Source organism: Acomys russatus, chromosome 32, assembly GCF_903995435.1.
Source record: "Acomys russatus chromosome 32, mAcoRus1.1, whole genome shotgun sequence".
Lineage (NCBI taxonomy): Eukaryota > Metazoa > Chordata > Mammalia > Rodentia > Muridae > Acomys > Acomys russatus.
The window spans coordinates 49,095,849-49,109,289 of record NC_067168.1 but is presented as its reverse complement, the minus strand read 5'-3'; the positions used below and the strand labels follow the sequence as shown (position 1 = coordinate 49,109,289).

Genomic DNA, 13,441 nt, shown 5'->3' with positions numbered 1-13,441 from the left:
GATGTTGGAGATGCCAGGATTATAGGAGATCCCGCCGAGGAGAGAGAGCTGCAGGAGAGAGTGGAACCAAACCGAGAGGGAAAGGCTTCAGTGAGCAGGGCTAGAAGGGAGAAACCACCTGAGCTCTCTGGCAGCAGATACACAGCCATAGGATCTCTGCCTCACTTTGGCCCAGTACTTTTTTCACTATGTCCTCATTCTTCCCCTTGGGAATGGTAATGTATATTCTGTGTCGTTGTATATTGAAAGCACGTGAGTTCCTTTTTGATTTCGTAAGGAGTTTCATGCGATGGTGGCAATGAGAATGGCCCCCAAACTCAGACATTTGAGGACTTGGTCCTCAGTTGGAACTGTTTGGGAAGGATGAGGAGGTGTGGCCTTGGTGGAGGGGGTGTGTCACTAGGGGTAGCCTCTGAGGTTTCAAAAGCCCAGGCCGTTCCCAGTTAGCTCCCTCTGCCTCCTTCTTTCAGAAAGGGATGTAAGCTCTCAGCTCCTGCTCCAACACTGCTATGCCTGCCTGCTGCCACCATATTCCCTCCATAATGGCCGTGTACCCTAACACTCTGCAGACATGAGCCCCAAATTAAACACTTTCTTTATGTTGCCTTGGCCCTGGCATTTTGACATGAAACAGAAAGGTAGGTCAGACAGAATCTCATAGCAAGTCGCTCCTATAGATCTAATTGGCTTGATTCTGTAGTTGGAAAGATTGGGCAAAAAGAAATTCAGAATGTTCTACCCTCACATGTATAGACTATACATGTAGAAAAAGAAAACGCTATAGAAAATGGAAGTGAGGGGCTGGGGGATGGCTCAGCAGTTAAGAGTACTGGCTGCTCTTCCAGGGGACCCAGATTCAATTCCCAGCACCCATATGGCAGTTTAGATCTGCCTGTAACTCCAGTTCCAGGGGATCTGACACCCTCATGTGGGCATACATGCTGGTAAATCACCAATGACATGAAATAGGATTTTAAAAAAGAAAGTGTAAGCGATGTGTGGAGACAGCTCAGTTGGATAAAATTTATGTTTGCCCTTTCTGGTCCTTGTTTTAAGCAGCTGGCTGTCTATGGTTTGCTGAAGCCAGGCTGTTGTGCTTGTCTGAGATTCAGCAGCTTGTTACACAGATTGAAGTGTGTCACACATGGAGCTGGGTCACAGTTCACAGATTAAAGTGTGTCACACATGGAGCTGGGTCACAGTTCACAGATTGAAGTGTGTCACACATGGAGCTGGGTCACAGTTCACTATGGACAAAGACACCATTAGTCCAATTCTAGTGCATCTCAGGTCAAACTCCACCGAGCATAATTCACCCTGATTCCTAGTTCTCTCTTTAGCCATATCTAACCTTGTATTAACATTACACTGCTCTTTCAAACCAATAATTATGTTTATTATTGAAGACACTATTTTTAAGTTAATTATTTATTCCAGATGTTTATGACAGTGCTTCAGTGGCAGTCATGGGCATGGAAGTGAGATCAGACCACCAAGGAGGGAGAATTTTAACACTGACATTGTTTAGAACTGATGGCTCCTGGTAATAGTGAAATCATTGCTTTGTAATATTTTAATATGCAAATAAAATGTTCTACAAGTGTTATCATATCCTTACCTGTCCCTAAACCTGGCTATATATTCCTAAGCCACTGAGCTTACTTATATTTTTGTATTAGTCAACACAGAATTCTTGTTGCTGTGACCCAATACCTGACAGGAAGAAGCTACTGAGGGTGGAGGCTTCCCAGAGTGGGCGGGCACAATCTATCAGGGCGGAGGAGGAGTACAGGGCAACATGAGGGTGAGACGCTGAACTATTGATGGACCAGGGGGCTATAAAAACCTCAAGACACTTACCACTAACATAATTTCTCCAGTCACAGTACAACTCCTAAAAGTTATACACATCTCTAGTCAGGCATGCTGATGCACACCTTTAATACCAGCACTCCATAGGCAGAAGCAGGTTGATCTCTGTGAGTTGAAGGCCAGCCTGCTCTACAGTGTGAGTTCCAAGACAGCTAGGGATGTTATGCAGAGAAATCCCATCTCAAAAAATCAAAACACCAAAAAAAAAAAAAAGTTATGCACATCTCCAAAAGAACAACTGGGGACATACTGTCGAAACACATCCAAACTATGACATCGTGGCCCCCTTGGCTCAGATGTGTAACTGGTGTCTTAATTACTCTCAGGCTGTCCAGGGCACGGGCCTGGCCTTCATCGTCTACACGGAGGCCATTAAGAACATGGAAGTGTCCCAGCTGTGGTCAGTGCTCTACTTCTTCATGTTGCTCATGCTGGGCATGGGAAGCATGCTGGGAAACACAGCGGCCATCCTTACCCCTCTGACGGACAGCAAGCTCATCTCCAGCTACCTGCCCAAGGAGGCCATTTCAGGTCAGTTCACCACGCAGAGGGGGCAGGGCGTGGGTGCGCTGGGAAGTGCAGCACATCCGGTATGGGGTCCCTAGGAGCCATGTGCTTCTAAGCCAGCTCCAGAAGGGCTGTGGGAGTCGCTGTGCTCCTGCCAAGAGGAGAGCTAAAAACTCACCACATCCCAGGAGAGTGAGGTGCTCACCCTGATCTTGGGGAAAAGGCCAGCTCCCAAGCCTGCACTCAAAGGCCTCTGGGCTCTAAGCAGCTAAATCCATTTTGTTCTAATTCAAAGACAACAGCAGAGGCTGGAGAGATGGCTCAGAGGCTAAGAGCACTGGCTGCTCTTCCAGAGGTCCTGAGTTCAATTCCCACAACCACATGGTGGCTCATGACCATCTATAATGAGACCTGGTGCCCTCTTCTGGTGTGCAGGTGTACATGCAGGCACAACATTGTATACATAACAAATAAATGAATAAATCTTTAAAAAGGAAAAAAAGACATTATCAGTGAACTGCCCCTCTCCTAAGGTGAGAGTATGACCTGATCCCACACCAGGAGGAGCCGCTTCCACATACTCTCTAGGCAACAAACATCCAACCAGACCACCTGTTCTGACTTCTAATGCTACTAGCTTTTGTCTCTGCTCTCAAAAGTCAGTAAAAAGGTATTCTAGACATGCCATCCACACTCAGAACCTGTCAGTGAACTGGTCTTAGCAGCCAGTGTCAATCCCTGACGCTGCCTGATGCGTCATCGTAAGGGCAACATTGCATGTGGCTGTGATGTGGGTAGGAAAGGAACTGGCCTTTCCCATGATGGCTACCCAGTAAGCTCACTATCACATTACTCAGCCAGGGTCATGAGGACGCTGTAGCCAGCCACCTCAGCCTCTGGTGACTGCATAACTCCACATCCAGGACGGGTAACACAAGGCTCCTTCCCCTTCATGTTTTCACCACACACTGGAAGCTACACCCTCTTCACTCAGAACCTCCTGCCACTTGGCATCTCTCCTGGGACTGGGTACCTGCAGCCCAGTGTATGCGCTGCCCCTAGCTGAGTTCTCCATGCGCTGACATCCCCTGCACAGCAGCTCCTACAGCTCATGTGGGCGAACCTACCCTCCCAGGAACACCAGGGACCTGTGGCTCCCGCTGCCATAAGCACGGGGCGAGCGTAGGGAGGCTGAGAGACGAGCGCTGCTCTTGTGTCCCAGGTCTGGTGTGCCTCGTCAGCTGTGCCATCGGCATGGTGTTCACCATGGAGGCTGGGAACTACTGGTTTGACATATTCAACGACTACGCGGCCACACTGTCCCTGCTGCTCATTGTGCTGGTGGAGACCGTAGCTGTGTGCTATGTGTACGGGCTGAAGAGGTAAGGACCCCAGACCCTCCTCCACTGGGGCACGTAGGCTGCAGCGCCACACTCATGAGACAATCATCCTGAGAGACCAGAACTGTCCGTTGTTCTTTGTCCTCTGATCTCAGCTAACCCTTGCTTCCCCGTCGGCCTGCAACTAACAGCTTTGTTCTATTACCTGCTTTTCGTTTTGCATGGTAGCATGTTTCCCTGTTGCCCTGCTGTACTCACGGCTTCCTGGGTGCGGTGGGGACTCTGCCCTAGGATTAGACTCTGTGATATTCCACAACTATCTGAACTTTTCAAGAACCCTGAACCAGAGTCCAGTTAGAAAACGCAGCCTCAGCCAGGCGTGGTGGTGAGCACCTTTAATCTCAGCACAGAAGGATCTCTGAGTTCAGAACCAGCTTGGTCTGGGTTGGGGTCCTAGAATGCAGATGTCCCTTGGCGTTCTAGGGACTACACGCTGAGACCTACTAGTGTGGAGTCTGAGTCTCCATTTTCCATCAATCAGCAACAAGGAACCCTTGAGAACCTCAGGCCTCAAGTCCCCCAGCCCTGCTGAGTGAGTCACAGAGGGGACTCAGGGGCCGGCTACTGTGTGCTGTTCGAGTGTGATCTGGGCCAAAGGGCTGTGCTGTGCCATCCCTCCCTCTTCCTCAGGTTTTTATCATGATCTAAAGTGGTTTGGGGCTTGGGTCAAAGCAGTCAGGAAACTCTAAAAGTCAGGCTGTCCGATGAGAAGCACCCCCACACTCTATTGAAAAACCGGGGTCCCACGAGATGCTGAAGCATCACCAGTGGCCAGCTGCCTCCTGGATAAGTTAGGTAAAACCAGCATGGTGGCTTCTCCAGGACTCGGGGTCTGGAAAATGCTTGGAAACCTACAAGAGGGTTTGATTTGTAGCTGTCAGGTACAGGGTCACGGTCAAACATAACTGGTAACCAGAACAGCATCTTCCCAAGTGTGGCAGGCATGCGAACTGGAACCCCTCCCTCCAGAGCATGAATAAACCCAGCCCCTCTCCCCCTGTGGTCCAAACAGATTTGAAAGTGACCTTCGGGCCATGACTGGCCGCACCCTCAACTGGTACTGGAAGGCCATGTGGGCGTTTGTGAGTCCACTGCTCATCATCAGCCTCTTCATCTTCTACCTGAGTGACTATATCCTCACGGGAACGCTGCAGTACCAAGCCTGGGATGCCGCTCAGGTACCTGATATTCCTGCAGGGCTGGGGAATAGAGCAGGGCCCACAGTGTCACCTCAGAACACAGACCACCAGTTCTCGGACCCAAGGCACCATTGCTGTGGTTTGGGGAGAGCACAGGTGGTAGCATGGGAACATGTTTCACAGATGCTCGACCTAGTACAGCACAACAGGTTGTGGGGTTTTCAACTACGGTGTGCACAGGCAGCAAGGTGTCACCTCCACGGCATCCCCGTGGACCTTTCCCTGTAAGTGCTGTTTCCTCTGAGGTACCACACTTAGATTTATACAGAGCATTTTCTACCACCACAAAAGGTGCTAGTCTATGCTAAAGGTTGCCTTACATTTAGAGCCTCTGAGTAAGGTACTAGCTAGTGGTTCCCCTGCTATTCCTCTTGGAGGTCTTCATGCACAATCTCCCACATACACTCAAAGGAACCAGAATTGTCTTTCCTTACGGAATAGAGAGAAAATGGGCATGGTTTCTCTGGAGGCTTGCTATGAACTGCAGAGCCATGGAGCACCGCAAGCCTCTTCTCCCTGCTCAGCATCTTTCCCCACACAGAAGCCTTGGATGAGCGGTTCTCTCGGACCTGACAGGAGGGACCTTCCCCTGATGCTCAGTCTCTTCTCCCAGGGGCAGCTGGTGACCAAGGATTACCCCCCACATGCACTAGCTGTCATCGGTTTGCTGGTGGCTTCATCTACCATGTGCATCCCCCTGATGGCCCTGGGATCTTTCATCAGGAATCGCCTCAAGAGAGGAGGCTCTGCCCCAGTGGCCTAAGAATGGACCTCCCAGAGACCGAAGTCAGCCACTCTGTTCCACAGATACTGCCTGCTGGTGGGAGCTCCTTGGCTGGGGTGCTGATCTGGAGCCTCCTGGGTCTGTAAAGTGGATGAGGGAGCTTAGAGGGAGAAGACTGCCTTGGGGAGGGGACCCCGTCCCTTAGGAGGGCCCTCCATCTTCTGTCATCTGAAGGCCATACCTTGTAGCCTCCTTGTCATCAAGAGCTAAGGCCAGAATTGAAGATCATTGTCTCCTTGATTCTAGAGAGTCCTAGAATTTAAGGTAAAACTGTCATTAGAAACTTGACTGTAACTCTAAGGAGCCAAACAAGCAATTCGTTTTACTGTTGTTGTTGTTTTTGTTTTGTTTTGTTTTGTTGTTTAAAAGAAAACAAAATACTAGAGGGCGATTGCTTTTCAGCCAGGGTTAGGTTCTGAAGCGCATAAGGTGACATATTAGAATTCATTCTAATTCTTTTCCTTAAAGTTTTCTTTAAAGTCACAATCAATATGTAACTTCTGTGTTCCCCGACTATCCTGTAAATGCCACCAGGATGGAATGGCCACTAAGAGAGAGTTTTGCCGGGCCTCTGAAGGAAGTCGCCTTTCTCAGAATCTAAGGTTCCTCACAGTGGGCCAGCACCAACCTCTCCACCACTCTAGGCTGTATGAGAAATCTGTACAGACACTCCCATCCCGAGGGTTTCAGGGTCACATACATCTATGAGGGTACACATGATTCTACCTTTCCTATAGGCTTCACCTTCATTCACCTCTACATAATCATGTTTTCTAAAATGTATATAAATCACAGAGCAGTGCATAGGTGAAAACACTTCATATTTATGGCTGTTATTCATCCATTATGTGAATTTTTCTTTTTTATCATAATAAAGTAGATCAAGGTTGTCTAGATTGAGAGTTCTTCCTGTATTAACAATCTTTGCTCTGCTGAGCTCATGGAATTGAAGGGTTTTGTTGGGTCTCTCTGTGCAGACACCTTTGAAGAGGCTTAGATATCACTTGGAACACCAACCAGAGACACCTTTTAGTCCTCTCTCTTTTCCCCAGTAGGCACTAGAAAGGCCTGTTGAGGGGCTGAGAAGAAATTTTCTGGCTAAATCCTTGCTATATCTAGAGAAGACCAAAGTTTGGTTCTTAGCATCCATGTTGGGAAGCCTGCAGTCTCCAATATTTGCAGTTCCAGGGATCCAGTATTCTTTTCTGTCCTTGTTGTCACCTGAATACACATGTACAGACATACACAAAAACACATATGCACAAATTAAAATAATATAAATAAGTATAACAGGGTGGATAATGATGATATGATGCCTTTCCCAAAGTGACTCTCTTAACATAGGCTTGTAACTTATTTTTTTTAAAAAGATCTTTCACTATCTTAGCTGCCATCTTAGCAACACTTCCATCTTTTCTTGTTGCCTGGTTTCAAAATGATCACTGTCCTTATAATGTAGGAAGCAACATTTATTTACCTAGATGTTTACTCCTGGTTTCTCATCGGATAGTTTTTAGGCTTGAAGAGTGGGCCCACCCCTTGACAACAGAGTCTGTTCCTGAAATCTTATGTGTCTATCACCTCCTCTCAACCTTCAGGCAGAGTCTCTGTCTTTCTCTCTCCACATGCTTCTCTGGGGCCAGTCATAGTCAAGGTCTCAATATCATGTCCCCTCAGAGGTGAAAGAGTAAGGTTGTCCTGTATCATTATTTTATTATTATTTCAGTGTGCCCAACATGTCTGCCATCGCACACACCTGAGAGCACTGACAACTTCCACTGTCCATGCTACTGGATCCAGGGGCATCCATCGGAAAATCTTGGGAGTGAGACCCAGCCTTACCTAGATATTTTTTTAATTTTTCAGGTGAATCCAATGGGCAGTTCAATCCGAGAGTCAGGGCAGAACCTACTTAAGGAAAGCACATGGTACTTTTAGAAACACTTATATACCGTGCTTGTTAAAATGTAAATACATTATTGAGCATTTGCAGTTATGAGGGGAAGTCACATCCGTGAAACAGTTTTGCTTATGGAAACAGCCAGGTGAGGCTGCTATCATAAAATACAGGTTCTCCTGCAAAGGCAGTGGAACTGGGGAGAAGGAAGCCTAAAAATGAGGCAGACTAACGTCAGATGCCGTAGACAAAGCCATTCAGAGCACCAGGTAGTTTATACCCCAAGTGCTAAGAAAGGTCACATGAGTAAAGTTCTCATGAGTTCAATCTGTTTACAATCACAAAGACCAGCAGCATGTGGCCAGACCACGGAGGCACACCACAAATAAATAATAACAATAGCCAGGTGTAATGAACCAGCTGAGGTAAACTCACTCCCATCCACCACAAATAAATAACAATAGCCAGGTGTAATGAACCAGCTGAGGTAAACTCACTCCCATCCACCACACCTGGGAGGGGCCCAGAAACACAGCCCACGAACAATTCTGTTTTGAAGAAACTGAGGCCACAAGACTCTTGTCTTGCTTTGCTAGTTTTCTCCCAAGCACTCAGAATTCTTACAAGGCTCCCTTCTTGGACTGTGTTCCAGCACTCCTCCACCTACATCTGGTTCCATCCTGCTGAACCCCCTGAAACTGAAGAGCATCCTAAGTTGAACATGCGTCTGTTACACCCGCCTTCCTGACCATCACTGTCAGGGCAGCGGCTCGCTGTCAGATGGGCATCAGAGGCCATGTGTCCTCAAGGGCTCCGCACGTCCCCAGAGACCATCCTGCTTGCAAAATGTGGAAACTCAAACTATAGCTTCTGCAGAACTCAGTTTCCTTCACACCACTGTAAAGTCAAAAGACCCTGAGCTGGACCAGGTCCGTCACAGAGCAGCACAGTCGGGTGACAGTTTCTCCATGGTGACAGCTTTACTTTGGTTTCTGTGGATCTCATGTAGAGCAAGAGTAATTCTCTTGAGCGGGTACTAAGTCCTAGTTGAGACGGACCCTTTGCTGTTTCTAGACACAGCAGCAGTGCTTATGGAGTTTGTCCACTCTCCCACCAATAGGCCGGAGAGGAAAGGAACCTTCCAGCTTTGTACACTTGACATCAACTCTGAAACTTGCTGTTTGTTTGGGAGACATAGCCACCCTTGACTCAGACTTGAGACGGAAAATGGAGAAACATTTGTTTTTTACCAGTTGTCATGTAGCTAAACTCAAAGCAAGTGTCTGTAGTTGGACTTTCCCCTCATTTCCTGACTGCAATTACAGCCTCTCTCTGTACAATCAGCTCCTTACTATGTGAACGGACCGAGGTAGAAGATGAAAAGATAACATCAAGACTTCACACCAAAAACAATAAAAAAAGATCCTCATATATTGGCAGCGTGTGCCTGGATTCCCACTATTTGTGAGACCACGGCAAATAGATAATAGCTCTGTGAATTCCAGGACTAGGTTACATCATGAGAACCGGTTTCAAAAAACAAACAGCAAAACCCTGTAAAAAGAGACAGGAAAATCATTGTATAATGATAGGGGCCAATTATCATTTTGAAAAGATCGGTTATTTATCCAACAGCTATAGAATTTGTGTGCTCATCAGCACATTGACCTTCCCCCAAATAGACCATATCTTAGGGCACAAAACAATTCTCTAATAATATAATTTTAATTAGAAGTCAACATGCGCCAGGTGTGTATATCTGAGAGGCTGACGCAGAGAGACTGGAGACCCAGCCTTAGCAAGCAATTAGCAAGCCTCCGTCTCAAGACGGGGCCTGAAGTTATGGCTCAGCACCTGAGAGCTCTGGCTGTTCTTGCAGAGGACCTGGATTCAGTTTCCAGCACCAAAATAGTGGTTCACAGTGATCCATAACTCCAGTTCATAGCTAGATACATAGAGGTATACATACGTACATGTATGAAAGCAAAACACACAAATATGTTTTTTTCTTTTAATGAAAGCTGCAACACCACCACCAACAAAATCCTCAAGACCTGCAAACAGAGCTAAGGAGTTTGGACTTTATCATATGTGGAAACTAGAAACTTTGATGATTAACAGCAGACTCACCAGGATGAGCAAATGATTGAAAGTTTCATAACTTTCTTAGTTGGTAGGGTCGGACCTCAGAACCTGGCCAGAGCTGCACTCCCTTTCTCCAGAATTTGGGTGAAACAGTTTGATGGTCTTTTGTGCCCTGCTTTTGGCAGACACAGTGAAGTTTCCATCCACAGGTAGTCAGTCATCCATTAGCCAGGACGGCCTCCTGGGAACACTGAGGTGGGGTTAAACTGGACTGAATCACCTTCGCTGGGCATCAGGACACCCCAGAGAACTGATCTTCATCCCTTTGGTAAGGTGATTGCTATATACAATTACTGCTAAGGTCTGAGTTGTGTGCAAATTATAAATCAGACACAATATGCAAAACTCACCATTTCTGATTGCTTGCTATCCCTTAACTGTCAGTTATGCTCTTGAGGATAGCTGTGTCATTGTCTGTGCGAAGTGGGGACCCCAACAAAATGGGCCCTGTTGTGTTTAGTGAATTGTATTGGTAGCTCACGAATGTCATAGTGGGGGCATTCATACTATAGAAATCGACACGTGCACATCAGGGTTCTTCTGCAGTTTGCAGCTAAACACTTTCCAGCTCACCACCAGCCTCCCGCAGGTACAGTCATAGCCTCATGAATTTTGTTTTTTTGCAGACACCCTTAAAAGCAGCCCAAGGAGCCCAGAAATGGTGAAGTATGAGAGACATGGGACAAAGAAAGAAACCTGGCCAAAGGTCAGTGGGAGGGTGTAAACTGGCCACCTGTGAGGTAGAGGCAGGGAGTGAGGCGCTGGCCAAGCAGGGAAGACCCATACCAGGGCCTGGGAGGGCAGAAAGCTGGTCCCAGAGTCCCAGAGACAACTGCAGAAAACACAGGGGCTCGGGATCCACAAGAGAGAACAGGAGCTGCCCATTCTGTGCTGAGAGTTGCCTCAGAAGATGGAATCAACTTCAGCACGCGTGGTCTCCCTGCCAGAGGATGAGGAGCTACAGCCCTGGGAAGGCGCTGGAAGACTGGGGTCAGCAGAGTACGCTCAGCCTGGGGATGTGGAGGAGGTGCGGCCAAAGTGGGGTAACCCCCTGCAGTTCTTACTCGCCTGTGTTTCCTATGCGGTGGGCCTGGGCAATGTGTGGCGTTTCCCGTACCTGTGCCAGATGTACGGCGGAGGTGAGTGCAACGTGCAGGTAAAGCATGTCTGAGTAACTGGGTGTCACCTTCCTGGAACCTGGAGGGATTATAGGAATGCTGGCTGTCACCTCCAAAGAGCTGGCGGTAACCCAGCAGAGAAGGAACATCTGGCCTTCGCATCGGCGGACAACACTTTTGCTCTGCTATCTAAAACACCTCTGCCTAACTTGACATCACAAAGGTTTTCTCTGTTCCTTCTCTACGTTTCTAACCTCTGGGTTGTGCACATGACATTATCACCTTCCTCTCTTGTGTGTGTGTGTGTGTGTGTAAAATGTGATGACAACTAAGGCTCGTTATATTCAGTTGTTATGTTGTTGATTTCTCGACAAAAGCATTGCAGAGCTCACCGGCTTGCATTGTATTATTGGGGTGGGGATGAGTGCTGGGTTCAGCTAAAGGTGCCTAAATTCCCACCTTGGTACGAGTTTGAGTTTCTCCCGGCCTTAGGCAGCAGCAGACAAGCAAGCAGGATCCGTCACAGAGACAGCCTGACCATGGACTGCACCAGGCTTGCTGTAGTTAGCGCTGGATACTTTGAGTTAAAATTAGACCATCTTATGACCTTTGAGTGTTAGAGCGTAACTCCAGACAGCTGCGGGAATATGGCCTCTGCTGTCAGGTGTCTCCTGAGAACAAACCACACAGGCCTCAGCCTCCTTTGACATTCAGCTGGTAACGGGTAAAAACCCAGCCTTTTCCGATCAAGGAGGGGATTTAGCCTCGCAAAGCCGCCTGAGTGGGAAGGTGGTGTTCAGACCCTGCTTGCACGCAAGGCCAAGCCAGCTGGGCAAGCTCGGGGCAATAGCTGGCTCTGCCAAGGCTTTCACTCTTCCTCCCTCATGTGGCCACAGAGCTTTGCGTGACCTCCATCTGTGGGCCACCCGAGCGCCACAGCTTGGCTTAGGAAAAGCCTGTGGTTTATAGACTGAGCAATGCTTTAAGAGCAGGATGCCTCCAACAGGTATGGCCGCGCTAGGTCCCTCTACAAAGCCAACTCTGAGATGCCTGCCTCCTGTTCCTGGAAGGTATTGTGAAGGGAAACAGCAGGAAGTCGAGGGGGGAGGGGGGCAGGGAGTGTAAACAGGGAAAGGGACCCCAGGTACCCTGTAAAATACCTGAGTGAGTGAAAAGTGACAGCTTAGGGCCATTCCCATCCGAAAGGCATAGAGCTGTGACTTTCCCTGCAGCTTGGTTCTCTGTCCCTGGGGACTGACTTCCATGACCCCCTACGTGGCTGCCAGCACCCCTATTACGTTTCGTGGCATCTTTCCATGATTTAAGAAGTCTACTTGGGGTCATATACCTGACTCAAATTTGTGAAGGAGGACTTGAAAGAGGCTACTACCGTGTGGCCCGCTGAGGACCCCTTCCAAGTGAAGGGACACTCTCCAAGCAGGACCAGCCTGGTGAGAAACCTAGGCAGCCCTCACTTCCTCTAGGAGTAAGGGGAGAAGGGGCCTTGGGCCCTGACAGTGCAGGGAGATTTGATGTCATCGGCTACCCATGTGAGAGCTAGGGTAGAGGGCTATGCCACAGCCCCTAGGCCAAGAGACACTGGACTCCAAGGAACCAAATGTCTTCCAGAGGAGGAAGGGACAGGGTAGATTCCTCACTACTCTGCTTGCTTACCCCATGCTGGGCTCTTGAGCTATGAATAGCCTAGAGCAGGCATCTGGAGGTAGACTGTCTCAGGGGTGCAGGAGAGGTGGGGGTGGGGGTGGGGGGAAGGTTTGCTCAGCCTTTTCTCTTTCTTGAGATGTTCTAGCACAGGGGCACCTGAACTAGTCTTGAAGTTGTCCAGTGCAGAGGAGAGCTTGCTTTGTGCCTGAGGTGGAGCTGGTGAGTGAGCTAGCAGGGCAAGTTCTACTGCTGTGTAGACAATCTTTGTTGGGTCCTGGCACCCCAAGGGGCTTTAGCTGTTTGCCCAGAACTCACATAGCTACTGCTGGGGCAGTAGGACAGATGGCCCCTTCTACACACATGTCCCTGGTGTGTGAGTAAAGCTCTCCGCTGGCTTTGCCAAAGACACTGGGCTGTGGGCATCTCAAAACTGACGGAGGGGTGAGTGGGTAGGGAAGAAAGTAGCAGTGAGTGTTTGCCGAGGCTGTGGGCTGCGGGCAGGGCTGCGGGAATCTTGCCTACAATTCCGGAAGCTCTGGCTTGCTTTTCCAGCACAGTACCCACTGGTCCATGGAGCTAAGGGGAACTTGACCGGTTTCCCAATCCTGAGCCTCTAGCACTGAGATTACTAGACCTGGGGCACTCGGGTGTGAATTTTCAGCAGCCCAGGGCCAGGTGCTAAGGAAGCTGCTACCATTGACAGCTGTAGAAACACGGATTGCCCTGCTTGGGTTGCGGGGTGGCGGGGTGGCGGGCTGGAGATGAGGGCTTCACAGGGAGTTAACGCTGCTCTTTCGCTTGGCCTGACGTCTGCAAACCTGGTCTTCTCCATTTGATACAGAATATCTTTTCCC

General features: G+C 48.8%; 2 protein-coding genes across 2 annotated transcripts in view; both read left to right on the top strand.

The window, feature by feature from the left end:
• Positions 1-6,481, top strand: part of LOC127183929 (sodium- and chloride-dependent transporter XTRP3) — a 44,121-nt gene extending 37,640 nt beyond the window's left edge. Inside the window, exons 8-11 of the mRNA XM_051140060.1 lie at positions 2,199-2,403; positions 3,602-3,761; positions 4,792-4,957; positions 5,592-6,481. Coding sequence (XP_050996017.1) covers positions 2,199-2,403; positions 3,602-3,761; positions 4,792-4,957; positions 5,592-5,741 — 681 coding nt within the window. The 3' untranslated portion in view covers positions 5,742-6,481. The remainder of the gene's footprint in view (positions 1-2,198; positions 2,404-3,601; positions 3,762-4,791; positions 4,958-5,591) is intronic.
• A 3,392-nt stretch (positions 6,482-9,873) lies between these two features.
• LOC127183928 (sodium- and chloride-dependent transporter XTRP3B) overlaps positions 9,874-13,441 on the top strand; it is a 30,930-nt gene continuing 27,362 nt past the window's right edge. The window contains exons 1-2 of the mRNA XM_051140059.1: positions 9,874-10,072; positions 10,431-10,943. Of these exons, the coding sequence (XP_050996016.1) occupies positions 10,715-10,943 (229 nt within the window). The 5' untranslated portion in view covers positions 9,874-10,072; positions 10,431-10,714. The remainder of the gene's footprint in view (positions 10,073-10,430; positions 10,944-13,441) is intronic.